At 42.0% G+C, this 22,916-nt stretch overlaps 1 protein-coding gene across 1 annotated transcript in view; it reads left to right on the top strand.

Moving 5' to 3' along the window:
- The window catches only part of tspearb (thrombospondin-type laminin G domain and EAR repeats b), a 59,406-nt gene that overhangs the window by 26,615 nt on the left and 9,875 nt on the right, over positions 1-22,916 (top strand). Inside the window, exons 7-9 of the mRNA XM_048598694.1 lie at positions 4,618-4,850; positions 6,134-6,320; positions 14,385-14,614. Coding sequence (XP_048454651.1) covers positions 4,618-4,850; positions 6,134-6,320; positions 14,385-14,614 — 650 coding nt within the window. The remainder of the gene's footprint in view (positions 1-4,617; positions 4,851-6,133; positions 6,321-14,384; positions 14,615-22,916) is intronic.

The raw sequence follows: 22,916 nt of genomic DNA, 5'->3' as shown, positions 1-22,916 counted from the left end.
ACACACACACACACACACACACACACACACACACACACAGGAACAGGGAATCAACAACTAGCTCCCCTCTAACTCACTCGCCATCCTGATTTAGAACTATATCACTTTCCCTTCACTGTCACTGAGTCAAAATCCAAGAACTCGCTGTCTTAAAGAACTGTGGATGTATGTATAAACCCAAAGACTGCAATGGTTCAAGAAAGCAGCTCCCAAGGACAATTATGGATGGGCAATAAATTTTAGCCTCACTAACAACATCCATAAACTCACGAACAAATGTTTAATAAATCTCACTACAGTCTGCATTTGCTATCATACTTTCTTTGTCACCTGTGGTTCAGTTCAAAGCACTCTGACCTCTGAGTTATAAGTTTCAAGGTTCCAGTCAAGTGCATTAGTAAAAAATTTAAGACTGATACCCTAGTGCAGCATTGCAATGTCAGAGGTGCCGTCTTTCGGATGAGATAATAAATTGAGACCCCGTCTGCCTGCTTGAGTGGATGTAAAAGATTGCATGGCACTATTGCAAAAGAGGACAGGGGACTGCCCTCCAAGTCCAAACCAATATTGATCCCTCAGCCAAAATCAGAAAAGACAGATGATCTTCTCGTGATCATATTGCTGTTTGTTGGATCTAGTTGTATATAAGTTACATTTCCTATATCACAACATTAACTACATTTCAAAAGTACTTAATTGGCTGAAAGGTGCTATATAAAATGCAACTGTTCTTTGATATAAAACAAATGATCATTTGTGATCTTGCCAAAAACAATATTTCAAAAATACATTGATACCTTTCATTTATGAGGTTTTTAATAAGACAAAATTAAACAAATTTCCAATGATGGAAATTGAGTTCAATAAATATCTGGAATTAAGAGTCTAATGATGACCGTAAAACCATTGTTGATTGTCCGAAAAACCCATCTGGTTCCCTAATGTCCTTTAAGAGAGGAAACTGCCATCTTTCTCTGGTCTGGCCTACACTTGACTCCTGACCCACAGCAATCTGGTGATTATTAACTGCCCTCTGGGATGGGCAATACATACTGGCCTAGCCAGCTAGGCCCTCATCCTATGAATGAATTTTTAAAAAAAATTAAAGTAAGGGTAGAAATGGTGGAACAGGGAAAAGACTATTCAAGCCAAGAGGCACACTCCCATCTTGAGCTCAAACATATCCATCTATTCCCCCATGGAGATCAATAGAATCATCTTCTAATCCCTAAATCTCCAAAATATTCAATTCTATGTGTCTATGACTCAACTCTGGTTTGTTTCAATTGATCTTTCTTTATTACAGGAGAGGAAGCAATTTGTTCCATGGATTGTTTGTTTATTTCTATCTGTTTATGTTTATTGTTTATTTATCTCTGGTTCCCCATAATTGCATGGATTTTTACAGCACACTGGTAGTGTTCCTATCTCTGGGTCAGAAGGCCTAGGTTCAAGTCCCATCTGCTCCAGAGATATGTCATAACACATTTGAACAGGTTGATTAGAAATATATACTCCAGAACCATCAGTCACATTCGAACCTGGTCAAGCTCTGTCAGTCTGGATCTACTCTGCATGATTCTAGACATTTATTCTAGAAATGAAGGTTAAGAGGTGACTTAATAGAGACATACAAGATGATCAGAGGATTAGATAGGGTGGACAGTGGGAGCCTTTTTCCTCGGATGGTGATGGCTAGCACGAGGGGACATAGCTTTAAATTGAGGGGTGATAGATATAGGACAGATGTCAGAGGTAGGTTCTTTACTCAGAGAGTAGTAAGGGCGTGGAATGCCCTGCCTGCAACAGTAGTAGACTCGCCAACTTTAAGGGCATTTAAATAGTCATTGGATTAACATATGGATGATAATGGAATAGTTTAGGTTAGATGGCCTTCAGATTGGTTTCACAGGTCGGTGCAACATCGAGGGCCGAAGGGCCGTACTGCGCTGTAATGTTCTATGTTCTATGTTCTATGTTCTCCAATATTCAAGCCAGTTGCCATTTTAATGAACCAATTGATGCCACATTGATTATTTTTGCTATGGCCTTTTCCTCAGGCTAGCCTTATAAAAAAAAGCTTCTTCGCTTCCTAAAACTTGATTGAAGCCCAACAAATGTTGTATTTGTGGACTGCAGTTTGATGTTCATATTGAATTCAGTGTGGCACTCACTTAAAAAGCACAGATTGCAACAACACCTTTCATAGCTATAGCATCTTTAATATTGTAAAATATCCCAAGGTGTTTCGCTGGAGTGTGATCACACAAAAGTTAACTTTAAGGAGATTTTGAAACAAGTGGCCAAAAGCTTGATCAAAGAAGCAGGACTTAAAGAGAATCTTTAAGGAGGACAGGCATGTGGACAGGCAAAACATTTTACGGATAGAACTCCAGACAGCTAGAGGCACGGACAGCAATGATGGATCATGGGAAGTATGGAAAGTGAAACAGGTCAGAATTGAGGAATGCAGAATCTCAGAACTGCGGAAGTTAACAGGGATGGGGCAGTCTGAAGCCAAGGACCAAACTGAAGATAGCAACCAAAATTTTAATGGTGAAACATACCCCTACCAGGAGGTGGATTGGGTCAATGATAGGTGAACTGTATTAAGGCAGTTCATGGTTTAAGGAAAAGACTTCAAAACATTGACACAGAAAATCATTCTGCAACTCATTCTGAAAAGTACAGCTACAAATTGCACATCAAACGAAATCATGCCTGGCATGTATACAGTCAGCAGCAACCACAATGCAATCTCTCCCCAGTCTCTATTACGAAGCAGTAAACATGCTTACAAAACTGGTAACGTGGTTAATAGCATGTCAAGACAGATCTACCTTTATTTACTCATCTATGTCAATGCAGATTACTAACAATGAGTGAAGAGATTGGCACAAATTGGGCAGTCTGCCAAAGCCTGAAAGTAGTTAGTTTTGGATTGTTAAATGATTTCAGAAAACAGCCTGTGGAACTTAAGATGTTGTAATTCGCCTTAACTTTGAAATGGCCATAAAAATAGAATCTTCTAACTCCACCATACATGTAGAAACAGCAGCGAATTGTTATTGCGGCTTAAAAACTTGGGTTCAAAAGCAAAATATGTCATCTGCAGAAAGAATGGGGATATTTTGATGAGAAAGTGGTGTTTGTCTGCTTCAGAGCAGTCTGGGTCATTGCAGTCATGTAAATAAAGTGTGGAGCTTATATCAGTCTATTGCTGTAATGGCCAATATTTCATCCTTCAGGAACAGAATAAAGAGCCATCTTAAATTGGACCTTTTGTAATTGCTTTGCTCATCTTTAATGGCGCCAATTTTAGCTCAGTGGTCAGAATAACAAAGCTTCACTTCAACCCCCAGGTACAGGCTGGCAGGTGGATTGGTGTAAAATGGGATGGATAACAAGGGCCATTGCTCATCGCCAATCCACCTCCCTTGGTGTAATAAATGCCGTGAGTTAGGTGTCAAGTTGTACCACGCTTCTGGCTTTTTTGTATGTGGTCCTTTGTGCTGATACTATTTCACCAGTAGTAGGGGACTGCTGTGCCACATTGTGAGGCAGCCAGGCATGTTCTGGTAGTCTGGCTCTGTGGGAAGGGCTGCTTCTAATTGAAGACATCCCCCCCCAACCTGGCTTCCTGAACATACAAATACCTCCTTTCCCCCCATGCCTCCCCTCCCCACCAGCTTTAAGGGATCTGTCTGACGGGACCTCCTGAGGCAGCTGCACTTACTTCACAATCTGTTCTCCATGCCACTCCTGCTGAATGCCCGCAGTCCCAGCAGTGTCCACAGCCAATGGTGGCGCCATTGGGACTGGAGGGTCATCGGTTTGCCGGCATCTCTTGGAGGTGGGACATATTCTCTTAAGGGCAGATACCACAACTTCAGGAATCCAATTGGCTGAACCTGAGTCACACACCTGGGTCGTGGCGTCCCAGGCCAGAGGTGGCAGGCTAGCCCCCTCAGTCACCAACTGAGGAACCAGAGCCATCTTAACCCTGCTTAAAATTCATCCCCCTGATCCCCCCCAAGTTGTGGGATCAAATCTCATTCCAGAGGTTGCACAACATTAATCCAGGCTGACCCTTCGCTGTGGTAACTCAGAGTATGCTGCACAATTAGGGATGCCAGCTTTCAGATGAAACTCCCATTTCTCCTCCCACATGAATATAAAATATCCCAAGCTGCCGTTACGAAGAAAACCAGATGAGTCCTCACGGTATTCCAACATTCATCCCTCTGCCCATTTCCTGAAGACTGGATTTTCTGACCGCTAACACATTACTCTTTGTGGGATCTTGCTGTGTGCAATACGACCATCATGCTTCCTGTGGTACAAAAGCAACACAAAGTAAAAGGTGCTTTATTGGCTGCAAAGTGCTCTTAGGGCCCCTGAGGTCATGAAAAGTTGTACAACCCCAAATCATTCTTTCACGCTTTGGACCCTCCCTGAAAACAGTGTCTAATGTTAGTCAAAAGCACCGTCACATTTCTTGTTTCCAATCATTACTACATTCTACACCCTGAATTGGCTGAGCGACACAGGGCAGTTAGTGCTGGACTCATCGACGATTTGACATCTCGCCCTATGTTTTCTTCTTTCATTTTCCAGCTAAGGAAAGACTCGACTACGTGGAGAACTATCAAAATCTGGTGACCAACTCAGAAACACTAGATGTGGAGATCTTTGAAATCCCAAACATTGGACTCTTTGCCGCCACTGCCAATAGGAAGCCCCAGCCAGGTTCAACGATCTTCAAGTGGTTGGATGGGAAGTTTGAGCCATATCAGAACATCACAACTTATGAAGCCCAAGCCTGGAAACACTTCTCCATTGGCCCTGAGGTAGGCTGGGGAAAGGGGAAATGAGTGCGTTTAAAGATTTCAGAAACTATAGGCATGGTGACAAACTTCAACTGTTGATGCTTAATGTGCTTGTGATACACCTTTCTGCACTTGAGCGTTAACTGACTTCATTTCATTATTTTAACCTGGCCACAATGTTAGGACAGACCTTGGTGCAATCATAGAATGGATGTAAGTATACAGGAGGCCATTCAGTCCTTGCTGTCAATGCCAGCTCTCTGCATGAACAACTACTTACTGCAAATTCTTCCTCTACATTCTGTTTCGATGTTCAGTCCTTTGGGTATAGGAGTTGAGATGTCACGTTGAGGTTGTACAGGACATTGGTGAGGCCTCTTCTGGAGTGCTGTGTCCAATTCTGGTTGTCCAGTTATGGGAAGGATATTATTAAGCTGGAGAGGGTTCAGAAGAGATTTACCAGGATGTTGCTGGATATGGAAATTTTGAGTTATACAGAAAGGCTGGGACTTTTTCCACTGGAGCATAGGAGGTTGAGAGGCAAACTGATAGAAGTTTATAAATTAATGAGAGGTATAGATAGAGTTAATGGTAGGCGTCTTTTCCCTAAGATGGGGGATTTAAAGACTCGGGGGCACATTTTTAAGGTGAGAGGAGAGAGATTTAAAAAAGACAAGGGGAGCAATTTTTTTACACAGAGGGTGGTTCGTGTATGGGATGAACTTACTGAGGAAGTGGTGGATGTGGATACAATTACAATGTTTAAAAGACAGTTGGATAGTTACATGAATAGGAAAGGTTTGGAGGGATATGGGCCAGGAACAAGCAGATGGGCCTAGTTTAGTTTGGGATTATGTTCGGCATGGACTGGTTGGAACGAAGGGCCTGTTTCCGTGCTGTATGACTCTATGATGGTTGAATCTGCCTCTACACATCCTTGGTTATGGATTGGGTTAATTCTGAACTGTGTCAAATTCTTAGGTTGGAATTTACTTTGTGTTTGTTCACTAGATGTAGAGTTTGTTGGCTAAGCCAACATTTATTGCTCAACCCTAACTATCCCTGATCAAAGCACTGTTGTTCCAATGAGTACGCACTTAGATTCGCTCTATCACTGCATAAGACACAGAATAAAAGAAGGGCAAGGGTTGTACAGGGATAAATCTCTGATTAACAATGGAGACTTTCTAATAAAGACATTAACAAGATTTGCCTTTTGACTGTGGGAATGGAAGTGAGCACCAGAATCTCAAAGAGACCCATGCCCCTATCTTGCACACTATTGATCCTCTGTGTCCTCTTAGGTTTTCCTGGCCGTAGCCAATTTTGAAAAGAATGAACGGAACCAGGAGTATTCAGTCATCTACAGATGGAGCCAGAGGAGGCTGCGGTTTGTTCTGTACCAGAGACTAGCAACTCACAGCGCCCGTGACTGGGAGGCCTTTCAGATCAATGGGGAGACGTTCCTTGCTGTAGCCAATCATCGTGAAGGTACAATGTTCAGAATCATGTGTTGCTAGCTGCCATCTTCTGTCTCCCTGGAATGTGATGATGGACTTATCAGTAGAGGAGTACAGAGGATGGAAGTTGTATTACGGTTGTATAAATATCTAATTAAACCCTGTCTTTGCTGCTCTTGTGTCCGGTTTTGGGCTCCACACCACAGGAATGATACGCTGACCTTGGATGGGCAAAGGAAAATCCCCCAGAATGATATTGAAAGGTTAAATAGTGTCTACAGGTTGCACAGACCAGCTTTGTATTCCCTTGAGTACAGAAACATTTTCTAATCACACTGTTCGGAGATGTTAATTCACATCTCTGAAGTAAGTAGGACTTGAACCCAGGCCTCCAGGCACAGAGGTAGGGACACTACGACTGCACCAGAAGAGTCTCCATTAAGTATGGAAGATTAAAAAGTGCTCAAATTGAACAGTTAAGAAGTTGTTAATGTTAATTTTAAATCAGAGACACATTTTTTTTTAAGCAAAGTTATTTAAGTTCATAGGCCAGAGGCGGGTGTATGGAGTTATGCCACAGATCGGCCATGATCTCATTGAATGGTGGGACAGGCTCAAGGGGCTGAATGGCCTACTCCTGTTCCAAAGCTGATTACAGGATTTGATAGAGGAGATAAGGAGAAACTCTTGTGGTTGATGCATCCACAATAAGGAAAAAATACCCTTAACATTAGAGCCAGCTCATTCAGGGGGTGATGTCAGGAAACACTCCTTCACTCAAGGTAGTTGAAGTCTGGAGTGCTCTCCCCTAAAAAGCTGGCGAGGCTTGGAGGGGGAGAAAGTGAATTGAAATTTTCAAAACTGAGATCAATGGACTTTTGTTTGACCAGGATGCTGGGGGACGTAGGACCAAGCCAATGACTAAAGCTAAGATACAGATCAGTCTCAGTGTAAACTGAGTGAAGGTCTGATTGGCCTCTTCCTACGACGTACTGGATGTACAAAATACATTCGAAGAAGCTGTCTCCTCACTCAAGGGGGAGAGACTGATGTCAGAAGGAGGCCAATTCTCCTTGCACTCACCGTTCGATAAAGGCAATGGATCCACAACTACACTCAGAATCTTGGGCGGTGCAATGCGATGGGGTGGGGGTGGGGGGAGGAGGAGGTGGGGGAGGGGGCGGAGCAGTGTTGAACATGACTTGATATATTGACACAGAAAGGTATACACCTGCAAGGTCTGGCATGGGTCCAGGGTGGTCAGGGCCTGTTCAGACTATGCATGTGACGTGTTGGAGCTGTAAGCCAGCTTTCCAAATGCTTTTCGCAAAGGTGCTCAAGCTAAAGGCTCCTAAATGCCAACAACTGGTTTGGTTTCTCTCCCACCGACCAAAAGGGTCATGAAAGCTGTAAACTGCAGAAAATCACCCCACAGGGTTTCCCTACCTAGAGCATGTTGATTTATTTTTCTGTTTTGCGTGTGTGCTTGTAATAATTGGTGTGCATCTGTCAGGACAGGCATTCTCACAGCGATCTTCCCTAGTGATACCACCCGTAAGAGCCCAGTGTCAGCATTTGTTGACATGATTTCGGTTGGGATTTGAACATTGCGTGCTGCCTTTCCCAGTCCCTGCAAAGGGACCCCTGAGGGAGTCACAGAGATCCTTTTTGTGCATGTGCCCTCACAGCTGCTTGGTGCTCACTGGTGATCAAACTACCTGGAAGGTGGGAAAGCCAACAGGAGTGCTTTTGATGGCTGTAGATCCAGCTTTATTCTGCCTGTTGAAAGCGCCACATGGAATATGCAGGTTCTCCACGGGTCTTTCAGGAGATCACCCCTGTCTCCCAACAAAAAGCTTCTGATGCAATGGAAAACCCTATGTCAGCCCTGGCTTTCGGGTAGCTGTCAGAAGGGCTAGGCAGTTGGTTAGCTCATCTGGCTTGACAGTTAGCTTACAAGGCAGAGTTAACACCCAGAATGGGGGTTCAAATCTCATGCTAGCTGAGGTTGCCATGAAGTACTCTCCTTCTCAACTCTCTCTGTAATGAGACAGCAACCCTATGGTCTGGTAGAGCTACTGCATCTCCTATGCATTTGCACATTCATTTAATTTGTCCAAATCACACTGAAACCTCTTTACATCTTCCTCCCAAATCACAATTTTACCTAGCTTGAGGTTGAATGGTGGCTCAGTGGTTAGCACTGCTGCCTCACAGTGCTAGGGACCTGAGTTCAATTCTACCCTCAGGCAACTGTCTGTGTGGAGTTTGCACATTCTCCCCATGTCTGTGTGGGTTTCCTCCCACATCTCTAAAGATGTGTAGTTAGGTGGATTAGCCATGGGAAATGTAGGGTTACAGAGATAGGCTGGGGGCTTGGATCCAGGGGTGGGATGCTCTTTGGAGCAGATTCAATGGGCCAAATGGCCTCTTTCTGCACTTTGGGAATTCTATGGTAGCAGGTTCACACCCTATTTTGGTTACGTTGAAGCTGGTTCTTGTCCTACTTTTGAGACCAGCGGAATAACCCGGAAGGGAAATGTCAAATTATACATTCATGAGGCAGAGAAAGGAATAATTTTATGTAGAACATTTAGGGTATCCCAAAGTGAGCAGGAGTCACACCCAATTCTTGAGTTTGATCTACATGAATGCCACAATTTCCAAATAAAGGGTGAAAGGGAGGCTCACTAAAATCCCTTGGAAGTGCTGATGTTACCTATGGTTTGTCCTTTCCATTTGGTATTTTCATTTATAAAGACATATGAATTGGGAACAAGAGTTGGCCACTACCCTCAAGCCTGTTCCATTGTTGGTGGTTTGATGTTTTGAAAGGGCAGTGCCTCAGAGTGTCCAGTTCAGACCATGTCTGAAAGACAATCTGGTGCTCCGTTGTTTTTCACCAGAATATTATGTATATTTTTGGTGGACTCACCAACAAATTCAGGGCACGAGGTACAAAGGTGATATACATATAATTTGTACCTATGTGGTATTTTTAATGTAGTTAAAGGTCCTAAGGTGAAATATACAATGATCTTTGGAGGGGTGGCCTTATAGAGGTTTATAAAATCATGAGAGGTATAAATAAGGTGAATAGCAGGTGTCTTTTCCCTAGGATGGGGGATTTCAAGACTAAGGGGCATATTTTTAAGGTGAGAGGAGAAATGATTTAAAAAGGACATGAGGATCATTTTGTTTTACATAGAGACTGGCTCATGTGTGGAATGAACTTCCAGAGGAAGTGGTGGATGTGAGCACAGTTACAACGTTTAAAAGACATTTGGATAAGTACGGGAATAAGAAACGTTTGGAGGGATATGGGCCAAGTGCATGCAGGTGGGACTAGTTTAGTTTGGAATTATGGTCAGCACGGACTGTTTAGACTGAAGGGTCTGTTTCCATGCTGTATGACTCTATGACTCCAAAGTGGATCATGAATGCATTATTCAGAAAGTTCAAGGGCCACCTATCCCAATTGTTGATTCATTGTAGAATCTACTGGTGTGCTGTTGATCAATTTAGTATGTCTCATCCTTTCTGCTGTTTGTTGATGCTAGCCCTTAATAACACCAAGCTAAAAGAAACTGACAGGTGAAACATGCACGATCATGCCACCCACTTCTACCTCACCACCAGCTCGCTCAATCACTCCACTCCATTTGACATGCCCCATTGCGTTCCCAACATCCAGTACAGGATGAAGAGAAATTTGCTCAAACCTGACATTAGATAATCCAAGACAATTGCCTCCGGTCTCCTCAGCCACTGACTCCTGTCCTTGCCTCAGCCACAGTTTGTGACTGAATCAGAGTGTTCACAGTCTTGACATCCTGTTTGGTCTTGAGCTAAGCTTTTGGCATGATAACCTCTCCATCATCAAAGCTACCTACTTCCATCTCTTTAGCATCATCCATTTTCGACCTCTGCTTTGCAATAGAGTTAAGTGATTTGGGAAAGAGGTGTTCTGTTCCTTTTGCTTTTCCTAAAAATCCCAGCCTCAGGAATTTAGGAATTCAGTCTCAGGAACTCTGCTGCAGGATAAAAAAAATCATTTGTTTGAGCATCTGGTAAATAACTAAAGTTTCTGCGATTTGTGCCGATAAGTAAATTGTATAAAGAACATAATATGGTAAAGATTTGGCAAATGGAGTCCCATTCTTGAGTACGTTGTGAGTTGATTTGGACACAAGTTGGAACACAATGCATGACAATATAAAGGATCTGTTTGTAAGTACAGGAAATGTTAATATGGTGGATTTTTTAAATTATACCCCTATATGAATCACCAATGTAAGTACAACTGTTCATAACTTAGACATTCAATAATCAGGGGCCTCCTGTATAATGTGGGAAAATGTGAACTTGCCCACTTTGGCATGAAGAACGAAAAGAAAGGATATTTTCTAAATAGTGAGAGATTCCATAGTATTGACATACAGAGGGATCTTGGTGCCCCAGTGTATGAATCACAAAAGGTTAGTATGCTGGTACAGCCAGATTTAGGAAAGCTAAATAAAATGTTAACATTTATCATGAAGCCAGTTAAATCTAGAAGTAGGGACATTATGCTTCAGTCATAAAAGGCATTGGTGAGACCTCATCTGGACTACAGTGTACAGTATTTGTCACCTTACTTAATGAAGAATGTAAATATGTTGGACGCAGTTCAGAGAAGTGACTAATACCTGGATTGGGCAGGCTGTCTTTTGCTTGTGTTTTCTGGAGTTTAGAAAAGTAAGAGGCAAATTGGTTGAAACATATAAAACCTTGAGTGATCTTGACAGGGTAGATGCCGATCAGATGTTTCTCCATGGGACAATCCAGAACTAGGGGGGGCACTGTTTAAAAATCAGGGATGGTCCTTTAAAAATAGAGGTGCAACAATTTCTTCTTCCAAATGTCATGAGTCTTTTGAATGGTCTTCCTGAAAAGGTAGAAGAAGAGTCCTTGAATATTTTTGAGGCAAACGTGGATAGATACTTAATAGGCAAGGTGAGGGGGGAGGTGATGAAAGGTTATCAGGGCCAGGTAGGAACGCAGTTTTGAGGTTATAATCGGATCTGCCATGATCTTATTGGGTGTGGAGCAGGTTTGTGAGGCTGAATGATTTACCTCTGCTTTTAATTCAGGTGTCTTGTAGCTTCCATAAGTTACGTTTGTTTCTCAGATCACACCATGTGCTGTGGGCTGACACATTTTCTTGTTCAAAATACAGACAGTAGTGCAGTTATGAGTGATTTCACACTCTGGATATTTGCATCTCCATGTGCGTGAATGTACGGTTTTAAATATTTGCTCATAAAGTAGGTACAGAATTCAATTACATTTAATTTATTCATTCATGAGGTGCAAGTGTCACTGGTAAGGCAAGCATTTGTTGCCCAAACCAATTGAACGTGAGGTTAGTGGCCTACTAGGCCATGTAAGAGGGCAATCACATTACTGTCTGCCTGGAGTCACATATAGGCCAGACCAGGTAAGGATAGCAGATTTTCTTCGCTAAATGACATTTGTGAATCAAGTGGATTTTCACAACAATCAGTGATAGTTTCATTGTTACCCCCATAAATGATGTTAGCTTTCATTTCCAAATTCATTAACTTAGCTTAAATGCTTTCAGTTGCTGGGATGGGATTTGAAGCCATGTGTACCCATAGCATTAGCATGGGTCTCTGGCTTATTAGTCCATTAACATTACTACTGAATCATTTTCTCCCACAGAAAAGCGGGGGAATTCTTCCTGATCTCTCTAGTCAATAATTATCCCTCAAGCAACATCCAGAAAACAGATTATCTAGTCACCTGCACAATGCTGTTGTGTGGCACCTTGCTGTGTGAAAATTGGCTACTACATTTCCCACATTATAACAGTGACTACACTTCGAAATAAACACCATTGTGTCCAATTCTGGTCACTCAGTTATAGGAAGGATCTTATTAAGAGAGGGTTCAGTAGAGATTTACCAGGATTGTTGCCTGGTTGGAACATTTGCATTAAAAAGAAAGGCTGGATAGGCTGGAACTTTTTTCAGTGGAGCACAGGAGGTTGAGAGGTAACCTTATACAAGTTTATAAAATAATGCAGATATTGAGTTAATGGTAGTTGTCTTTTCCCTAGGTTGAGGGATTTCAAGACTAGGGGGCACATTTTTAAGGAGAGAGGAGAGAGATTTTAAAAACACATGAGGGGCAATTTTTTTACACAGTGGGTGGTTTACATGTGAAATGAACTTCCTAAGGAAGTAGTGGATGTGGGTATAATTACAATTTAAAAGCCATTTGGATGCGTACATGAGTAGGAAAGGTTTGGAGGGGTATGGGTAAGGAGCAGGCAGGTGGGACTAGTTTAGTTTGGGATTATGTTCGACATGGACTGGTTGGACCGAAGGGTCTGTTTCTGTGCTGTATCACTCTATGACTTCATTGCTTCACACATTGTGACATCTTTAAGTAACATTATGATGCTGCAGAAATATAAGCTTACCATTTTTGAGATAAATGCTCAAAAACATCAGGCTTTGATTATGATCGAATTAAGTTGGACTTTGGAACGAGAGAGCGGGACATTAAAAGCTTGGAATCTGACTGTTGAAACAATGCTGCCTGGGACCATTAAATGAATTCCAGGGTTTGGATGACATGACACAATAATGCAGAACATCCAAAATATATGCTAACCTTTCAGGGAAATAGTTTCATTCCATTGCACACTAGACAAACCGGTGCAGAACAGAAAGTCCGAACAAAAGCTGGAAAAGTCTTTGAATGCTTTGTTTATGCCAACCCTCAGTGTTCTTTGTGTTGCTTTTATTGAGACTGTTGGAAAGGCAATGAGGTGGTCTATGGAGGCAGTGGGGGATTAGCCTTCATTGGTATTCTTTTGAAATAGATATTAAAACTGTTGACAAGATGAGCAGACAGGGTACTTTCAGAGATGGACGTGCAAGCAAATCACAAATCACAGTCAATCTGAATTTCAGGTTTGGGCTGAGGAGCTTAAATAATTAAATCAATATTACTGCGAGGAAAGACATGCTGTGAAAGCCTTCTGTCTTGCATTCATCAGGACAAATGCAAGAGTGCCAAAATTCAGATGACAATAATTTATTTAGTATACATGTGTCTGTCCTAATGAGTGCAAGGTGAAAACTCCAGCAAAGTTTGTCTTTTTAGCAAGATTTATGTTTTGTACCACCAAGTGACTATAATTAAATTAATCTTGCCACACCGCAGTGTCAAGCAGGGGAAGAATCAAGTCAAACCAACTTTTTACCTTTATATTGAAAGTTGGATGAGCAATGTCATAACGACTGCAACAATTTGTTAGCTAGACGTCGGGATTACATTATAAAATATCCACTCGATTCTCACATGGGATGAGACATGTGAGCATGGGCTCCAGTCACATATACTTAGAGCCATATTTGTACATAGGGCCATGTACAAACTCACATGCCTATATTCAGCAATCACCAGCTTCTGTTGTATGCTATCAGTTGCGGCTCAGCATTCTTGTGTCTGACTCAAAAGATCATGGGTTCCAAGCCCCACTCCAAGACACATGCACAGAATCCGGATTTTTCCTCCTAATGTGGTGCTGGGGGAGTTCTGCACTGCCCAGAAAGGCAGGCTTCTGGATAAGACTTTAAACTGAGATGCTGCTTCCCCTCTTAAAAGATCCTATGGCCCTCATTGAAACTGAGCTGCGGAATTATCATTGGTGTCCTGCCAATGTTTATCCCTTAAAGCAGCCGGTATGAAAAATTACTTGGATGGTTTGGTCATTTCTTTCATTGCTGTTTGTGGAATCTTTGTTGTTCTCAAATTGGCTCCTGTATTTCCCACATTATATAACAGTGACTACACTTTGAAAGTACTTTGTTGGCTTTAAAGTGTGTTGTGAATGTTGGTGGGAGTTGAGACACAAGCTCATTTCTTTCTCTCTGGCCACAGACTGTTAGTCAGTCATGGGAATGTAGTCACTGTTTTATTGCTCAGCTGAGAGTGTCTGTGGACAGGAGCCTGTTAATTTGCTCAGCGGGGCTTGGGGTTATGTCCTGGTATCTGACTGGGTTTATTTCTACCTTTTAAGGAGACAATCATAATATTGACAGCATCATTTATAAGTGGAACCCCAATACCCGTCTGTTTGAAAGGAACCAGACCATCCCAACCTCGGGAGCCTATGACTGGGAATTCTTTACGATCGGACCCTATTCCTTTTTAGTCGTGGCGAACACCTTCAATGGGACATCAACCCGGATCTACTCCAGGATTTACATCCAGCTGGGAGGAATGTTCCGACTTTTCCAGTCAATCCCGGTAAGTGCCCAAGCAGAAGCAGAACACTGCAGACACTGGGAATCTGAAGTGAGAACAGAGAAACTCAGCAGGTCTGGCAGCTTCTGTGGAGAGAGAAACAGAGGTAACGTTTCAAGTCCAATATGTCTCTTCAGAATAGAAAATGGTTTTTATGCTGTTAACAACTTTAATCTGCTCCACACTCTCCTTTCCCTCTGTTAACAGCATAAATTCCATCATTTCCCACTCCCTGTCAGTTCTGAAGAGTCAAAACAGATTGAAAATGTTAACTCTATTTCTCTTTCCACAGATGCTGCTGGACCCGCTGAGTTTCTTCAGCATTTTCTCTTTATATTTCTGCAAAGTTCCTCTGTTGATTTAAGTAGTCAAAAGACCTCACAAGATGAGGAGAGAGGGGCAGGTGTCTGCATTTATAAAGCATCCTAACCCGTTATGGGAAATAGGAACAGGAAAGGCCATTCAGCCCCTCAAAGCTGTTCCATCATTTAATGAGATTATAGGTGATCTGCGTCTAAACTCCATTTATACGTGTTACTTGGGAACACATCAAAAACTATCACAGGAAATGAATTATTTTGAAATGGCGTCTCCACTCTTACATGAGCAAAACAAAAAAACACATCTGTGTAATACACAACAAGATTCCACAGGTACCACTGTAACCACTGCACTGTGAACAAACCAGGACAATATATGAATGGTTTTCCCTGCAGGGGTTGGATACAATTTAGCCGCTTAAAAGGTTGTTTTGGAGAGCAGATGAGAGTCAACCTCATTGCTGTGGGCCTGGATATCACTTTCAGGCCAGACTCTACAATGTTGGCAAACTTCCTCCCATAAAGGGAACTGGATGGGTTTTTACAATTCAGTAGTTTCATGATTATTGATGAGATTAGCATTTTATTTCAGATTTGGTGACTAATTGAATCTAAACTCCACCCCTCCATGGGTACTCAATGAGTACACATATATCATGTCAATGAGCTCTCTGTAGTCTCTTGTCAACTCTCACATAATTGACTGACAAGAGAATTCCCTGCAATTACACAGTGACTAATGCTCACCAAAATCACGTTTGGGTAGAATCCAACTTCACAGCAATGCGGATGAATTTTGAAAATGTGGCTTCTGTTTGTATCTCTGTAAACATTATGACAACATTGCAATGTGAAATTGATTAAAGTTCTCCACCTTTTTCCTCTCTAGATTTAGATTTAGATTTTTCAGATTTTAGGTACAGGAGTACAGGAGTACAATGGAAAGTGTATAATTTATACCAAAGTACCTAGATACAAAAAAAGCTTAAGTACAAAGTAGTTAGAGAAATGAGAATTGAGAAGTTAAGCATTATTTCATAGAATAGTAGAAAAATAAAGTAATAGGTTATAGTTTACATTGAAGTCTTTCGTAGTTTAAACAAGAAAAGTGAAGGAATAGGCTAAAAGTTCAACAGTCTTTGATGAGTCCTCCACTTACCTCATTCTCTGGGAGACCTCAGCCCTCCATCTATCAAAGTTAACTTATTTCCAGTTCACTCTATTGCCTTTCCTTCACAGCTGCATAATATTTATCCTCCATAATATTTACATGCTGCCCTTCTAACCTTAGTCTTTCTCCTGAGTTTTCTGCAAATATTTTTTTCCTCTCTCTTCTAATCAATTGTTTTCATTCAGCCTAGATTCAGTTGAATGGAAAGCCTCACCAGGTTTTTCGATTAATATGCTTTAGCTGATGATTGACAATCTCAGAGCTTCTGCATATGCCAGTAGCTTTCTTGAGTGTAGGTTTCTCCGCTCCCTGCAGATGTGCTTTCACAGCAGGGTCCCTCATGCCTGAGACAATCCTATTTCTAATGAGTTCCCCTTTCACTTGTCCAGTCTTACAGATCCAGTGGGATGTGCCAAAGTAATCATGTCCAGATCAATTGTCTTCCTCTCGCCTACAGCGTACTGTTCATACACAACATTAATATGGGTTAAAAAGTGCATCTTCAAAGCTTTCAAAATCTCCCCTTTCTGGCTCTTCTGCCTTGCCATGAGATCTAGGCTGCTACAAGCTATATTGCACATTTTCACCAGCTTTCACTGATACCATGACTACTACTCTGATTTGCTCATCTTTTTAAAAAATAATTCCGTAGCTATTTCATATTTTGCTACCAATAGTGGAAAAAAATCCAATTGTGCCTCAAATTTCCTTCTATTTCCACTACAGTGGAGAGTGGAAAATGCATAGCCATTTTGACTCGGCCAATAACTCCAAGTTGTAGACTGTTGCATTTACTTTGCGTCCTTGCTGTTTCTTTTAGCAATAGCCTCTTTTAACAGTTCTAAAAATGCCATACGTTTTCGACTGGATATTCCTTACTGTCTTCCTTGTAACTGCTGGCTCTGTTACAGCTCTGAATATCCACACATTTTCACCTGTACCATTCCTGACGTCATTTTTTTTTTACAAGTGTTTAATGTCAGCACCCAGATGATGGCACCCGAAGGCACTTAAAACAGAGGTAGTGGTCACGTGTCTGTGGGGAGCCAGCCAGTACCCTGACAATACAGTTGCATTTCTCCAAATAAGATCTGTACACGACCATACCAGCTTCTGCCAACTCTGTAATCGCCCTGTAGCTTTTTCAGGTATCTGTATTCCTGCAATTTTGACCTGTTGCGCATTCCCGATTTTAACCTTCCCACCATTGCTGCCCATGTCTTCAACCATCTAGATGTCAAACTCTGGAATTCTCTCTCCAAACCTCTCCCTGTGTACTCCTTTTGATCTCCTTATGAGGCTCAACATCAACTTTTCTCTGGCTGTGCTCCAGTAAAGAAGCTTGGGACATTTTACTGCATTCAAGGCTATATATAAACTCAAGGTATTATCGGTGGTGGGTTTTGGGAGGAATGAATTTCCAGTGCTGGGTGTCAGTTAAATTGGTTGGCTACGCATGTTGGTTTACAGTGCAGAGTGATGCCAACAACATGGGCTCAATTCCCACACTGGCTGAGGTTACCATGAAGGTCCTGTGTTCTCAACCTCTCCCCTTACCTGAGGCATGGTGACCCTCAGGTTAAACCAGCACCAATCGTCTCTCTCTATCTCTAATGAGAAAGCTATAGGATAGGGAAGATTTCACAATTAAAACAGAATTGATCTCCAAATAAGCATCATCTTGAGGGCACTGGTTACAAATGACTGACAACTCAGCACAATCTTGAAGGCGCTATGTGTACAAAATATTCACACTACTTAAACCCTCAGGACTTGCAGGATTAGTTACACCTTGTTCCAAGCAAATCAAATTTCATTTTCTGAGCCGACTGGTTTCACAATCTGAGCAGAGGGAGGTATCAAGGCTGCTCGTGATTTGTATTCATTTCAAGGACATACAGGATTGTCATCATGTGGCAATATCAAGGAGCAGAGCTGACAGGCAGGCTTCATCATAGATCTTTCCTCCTTTTCAACTGCACGTTGCTAACGATTCGCTGTCACATCTCTTGGAACAACATCACTTGGCAAGTGCCATCTCAGCTCTTCATAATTAACCAATTTTTTCTCTCCAGCCTTGGAAGCAACAGAGATATCATTAGCGATAAAAGATAATCGGCCAATCTTGCCCACAATGCCTGATTAAGGAGGGATATTAATCCTCAGGCTCTCCAGTTTAGTGTGTAACAGCTTCCTGATGGAAAGACTGAGAGACATCAATTAGTGTACAGCTACCTCCCTGAGTTAGTGTATAGATGTCTCCCAGAAAGATCTCAGTGTACAGATTGTACCAATTTTAAGAAGGTAGCTTAAACCTCTTATTTTAGAGGTGGATATGAAGTATGTGTTCCAGATGTGATGTGACTGGTCAAACTACTCGACGTTAAACAAAACACAATTTACTTAAACACTTTTGTGAAAATACAAACAAGATAAAGGAATTTAGAATAACTTAACTATTGGAAAACTTAACCAAATAATAGATACAGTAACTATTACTGATAAACTGCTCCAATATAGTAACATCCCATAAACACACCCCTTGGCAAAAAGGAATATTCAGACACATATGCAGTTCTCCAATCCAGGAGGAAGAAACATCAAGAGAAATTTCTGAGAAAGTAGAAGCTAGGAATCTTTCACCGAAGCTTCCAGCTCTTCTGACACCCCAAACAGCTTCTGATGCTACTGAAGGAACCAAAGCCTAGAAATCCCGATCTGTGAGAGGTGGCCACACCCATTCAGGCTGTAGAAAAAAGCACATGGCCTCCTAAGCTGTTTACTTAAGTTGTCTTCAAGTAGCCAGTTTGGTACCTCTGCCGTACAATCTCTCTTCAAAGAAAAAACCCAGGACAAAATAACCTTTTAAAGTGACAGCATCATCACAAGATACCCCTCAGAAATGTCTCAAGCAATGTACAGATACCTCACAGAGAAATCCCAGTCAGTGTACAGATGTTCCCTGGATAAATCCCAGTCATAATATAGATATCTCCCAGAGAAATATCAGCCAGTTGTACATAGATCTCCTGGAGAAATGCCAGTCTCCAAGACTCAAGCTGAGGTTAATTTGATGTAAAGTGAAGTTTTGTCAATATACACTTAGAGAGCGTGCCCAACAGTTTTAATAGTTATTAATGCAGTTTTTAAAAAGAAAATACAGTAATATAAGAAAATATATCTGGATTTGGAAACGTGAGTTAAATTGTTGATGTCATCTTGTTTGGAGAAAAGAATTCTTTTAGAATAGCTTCGCGTTGAGCTGACAACTCTAATTGAGGGTACAGAAATATCCCTGGGGATAGACTGAGAGATACAAACAGCTGACACAAGTAAATGATAAGATGTTGCTGTGACAGCTGACAGGAATTGTCTTGTCAAATTCCCTTTTCCTCATGCATCTTTCTAATTGGAAAGCCCCACTTCCATTCTCTTTGAAAATGGAAGGATGCCATTCAGTTCCTCAGGCCTGCTCCAGCATTCACTGGATTATATCTCCATCTACCTGCCTCGGTTAGATATTGCTTTAATGCCATCACCTAAGAGAAAACAATTAATCTCAGTCTTAGAAATTTCAATTGGCTCTCAGCCCCAGCAGACTGTCAGGGGAGGGGGCTGGGGGATATTCCACATTTCCACAATTCTTTGTGTAAAGAAAAGAATGTTCTAATTCCACATCATTGTGGCCTTGAGCAAATTTAAAGAAATAGATATGCACTTGTCCTGGTCTCTATCTATCCTGTTAAATTCTTGCAACAATTTGAACATCTCAATCAGATTACCCTTCAGCTTTCTGAACTCAACGGAATACAAGCCCAATCCAATCAACCTATCTTCATAACTTAAATCTTTAAACCCCAACCCCCACCCCCGAATCAGTCAGATGGATCTGTGCTGTGTCATAATTAAGGTAAAAATTTTGTTCCTAAAGTATAGAATCCCTACAGTGTGGAAGCAGGCCATTCAGCCCATCGAGTCTAAGCATTCGTCCCAAAGAGCATCCTACCCAGACCCACCCTATCCCTGTAATCCTGCATCCTCACAGCTAATCCACCTAGCCAGCCAGGGGGTGGTCTTGCTTGACTTGTGAGGGACCCATAGCTTTCTCGACAGATGATTAATGCCCACAATCTCTGTTCAGTTTCTATGAAGTTTCTTGCCAGTTTGGCCACTCTTTCCCATGTCTGCTATGTTTCTCATGATACTGGCGTTATGCAGCAGATTTTCACACTTGGATACAGTGGCACAGAGACTGTGCTCTGCTTCCTTTATTGATATGACCACTTTCAACTCAAGCTCTGCCGGATGTTCCTGCACAGAGGAGAATGATGACCAGTTTCTCCACCTCTACAGCCTGCTCCTCCAACTGTGGCTGAAGCAGCTACACCAACTGTTAACCTTCCCCATTCTTCCTTCAGCTCACTCATGGTGGCTCTGCTAACTGCAAATACAATCATAGAATCCCTACAGTGTGGAAGCAGGCCATTTGGCCCATCCAGCCCACCCAGACCAATCCCCCTACCTCATCCCTGTAGTCCTGCACTTTCCACAGCTAATCCGTCTACTCTGCACATCCCAGGACATTTTGGACACTTCAGCATGGCCAATCCACCTAACCCGTACATCTTTGGACTGTGGGAGGAAATGGGAGCACCTGGAGGAAACCCAGCAGACACAGGGAGAATGTGCAAACTCCACACAGTCACCTGAGGCTGGAATAAAACCCGGGTCTCTGGCGCTGTGAGGCAGCAGTGCTAACCACTGAGCTTCTGTGCCACCCTTGGCACTAGCTTGGCTAGGGGAGCAGCTGGTTCTGGAGCACAAGTCTTCAGTACTATTGCCACAGTGTTGTCAGGGCCCAGTGCTCCCAACTGTTCTTGATATCACATGAGTGAATCAAATTGGCTGAAGACTGGCATCCGTGATGCTTGGGACCACGGGAGGAGGCCGGGATGGATCATCCACTTGGCACTTCTGGCTGAAGATTGCTGCAAATTCTTCAGCCTGATAGTTTATGCTGTTGTGTTAGTCTCTTTCATCATTGATGATGGGGATATTTGTCGAGCCTCATCCTCCAGTGAGTTGTTTATGTTTCTCTTCCTTCTGCTTCTCTTCTTCCAGAGCTTCGTTCTCCTGACTGAGCTCCTCTTTACTCTTGTTAATAGCCTCTCCATGTTGGTTTTCTCATACCCCCAATGCTTTCCTTCTCTCATTCAACCCTTACCCCACCCCCAACTTTAAGATGTTCCTTAAAAAGCTTACTTTTTGACTAAGCCTTTGACAACAGTTTGGGGTGAAGTCCTGTTAACAGCTCAATATGCAAATAAGCCAACTGCCCAGATGTTGTTGCATGACCACAGGCTCTCTGCTCCGCAGCACTCAAAGCACAGATTGTGTCTGGGGGATTGCACTGCACTGTATATTTTATTTTAGGGGTAAACAAACACACCTGAGGTCTTCAAGCAAAAGGAATCCATCTACCTAATTTGTGTTCCATTTAGATAACACAAAAATATCATTATGTGATTTGCAGCTGGGATATTTTTCTTTCAAAGAAACAAAACAAAGAAACTGGCCTTAGAAACTTGGAGGCGAACAGCAACTAACAATATATATTGTCAATCTAGATATTGGCTCTGAATAGAATACAAAATAAGATTTCTTCACAAACTGAGGGTATCTTCAAGTTGGCTCAGCTTATGTAGGCACCCAGCTGATTCAAACCCGCCCCAGGGAAATATCATTTCAAACTTGACAGCTGTTGGGAGTCAGCCCCATGTTGAACTATGAGAAAAATCATATCCAAGTTTATACAATAACAAAACAAAGTGGGTTGCATTCAGGAACAGCACGGTGCCCAACATAACAATCCCTAAAAAAGGTTTCAAGCCAAAAAATAGAAAAGGAACACGAGGTACAGTGATGCACTTAGTGCTGTAAGCACAGAAGGATGGATACCCAATTCTCCGCTATGAAATTGAAAGCCATGGATCTGTTGTCAAAGCTCCAACCTTTTAAACAAAGAATTCTGTGATATATCCTTGACTAAGTAATTGCAGGGTTGGTTAAGCGAGCTGTGAAAATACTAATAACAGTTAGTAATGAGCCGTTACATAGACTCAGACTCAGGCTTAACAGATGAGGACCAAAATTATGCTGTAGAGATATGCAAAGTGCTAGGAGATCAGCTGGATGTGAGCGTAAACTTTGCAATTCTTTTCTTAGAATTGATGTCCTACAAGCAAAAGCCACAGGAAGCAATAGATCGCTTTGTTAGTTGATGCCTTAACAAGAGCAACAAATGTGCATTTTTAAACACTAAACTGACAGAGCAGATAATAGCAGATTGTCTCAATATCTACTAAGGCATTCTAAAAATCCTCTTGGGAACAAAGGAACCTGGCAACGTTGAATCACTGCTGGTAGGTGGTAGAAATGTAGTGCTAATGTGGCTGGAAGCTTCTTGAGTGTTGTTGGAGCTACACTCATCCAGGCAAGTTTGATCATGTTCCTGACTTGTGAACTGTAGATGATGGACAGGCTTTGGGGAGAGAAGAGGTGGGCTACTTATCTCAGAATTCCCACTTTCTGACCTGCTTTTGTACCATGAGGATTTTGATAGTGGGGAATTCAGTGATGGGAATGCCATTGAATGTCAAAGGATGATTGTCCAATCTCTCTGCAGGTGGTCATTGCCTGGCACTTGCATGACATCAATGTTACCTGTCACTTATCTGGCCAAATCTGAATATTGTTTTGGTATCAGAGAAGTGCAATCATCAGCAAATATCTCGAATTCTGAATAAAAACCAAA

Source organism: Rhincodon typus, chromosome 7, assembly GCF_021869965.1.
Source record: "Rhincodon typus isolate 14 chromosome 7, sRhiTyp1.1, whole genome shotgun sequence".
NCBI classification, from domain to species: Eukaryota; Metazoa; Chordata; class Chondrichthyes; order Orectolobiformes; family Rhincodontidae; genus Rhincodon; species Rhincodon typus.
This window is presented reverse-complemented; position numbering and strand designations above follow the sequence as displayed.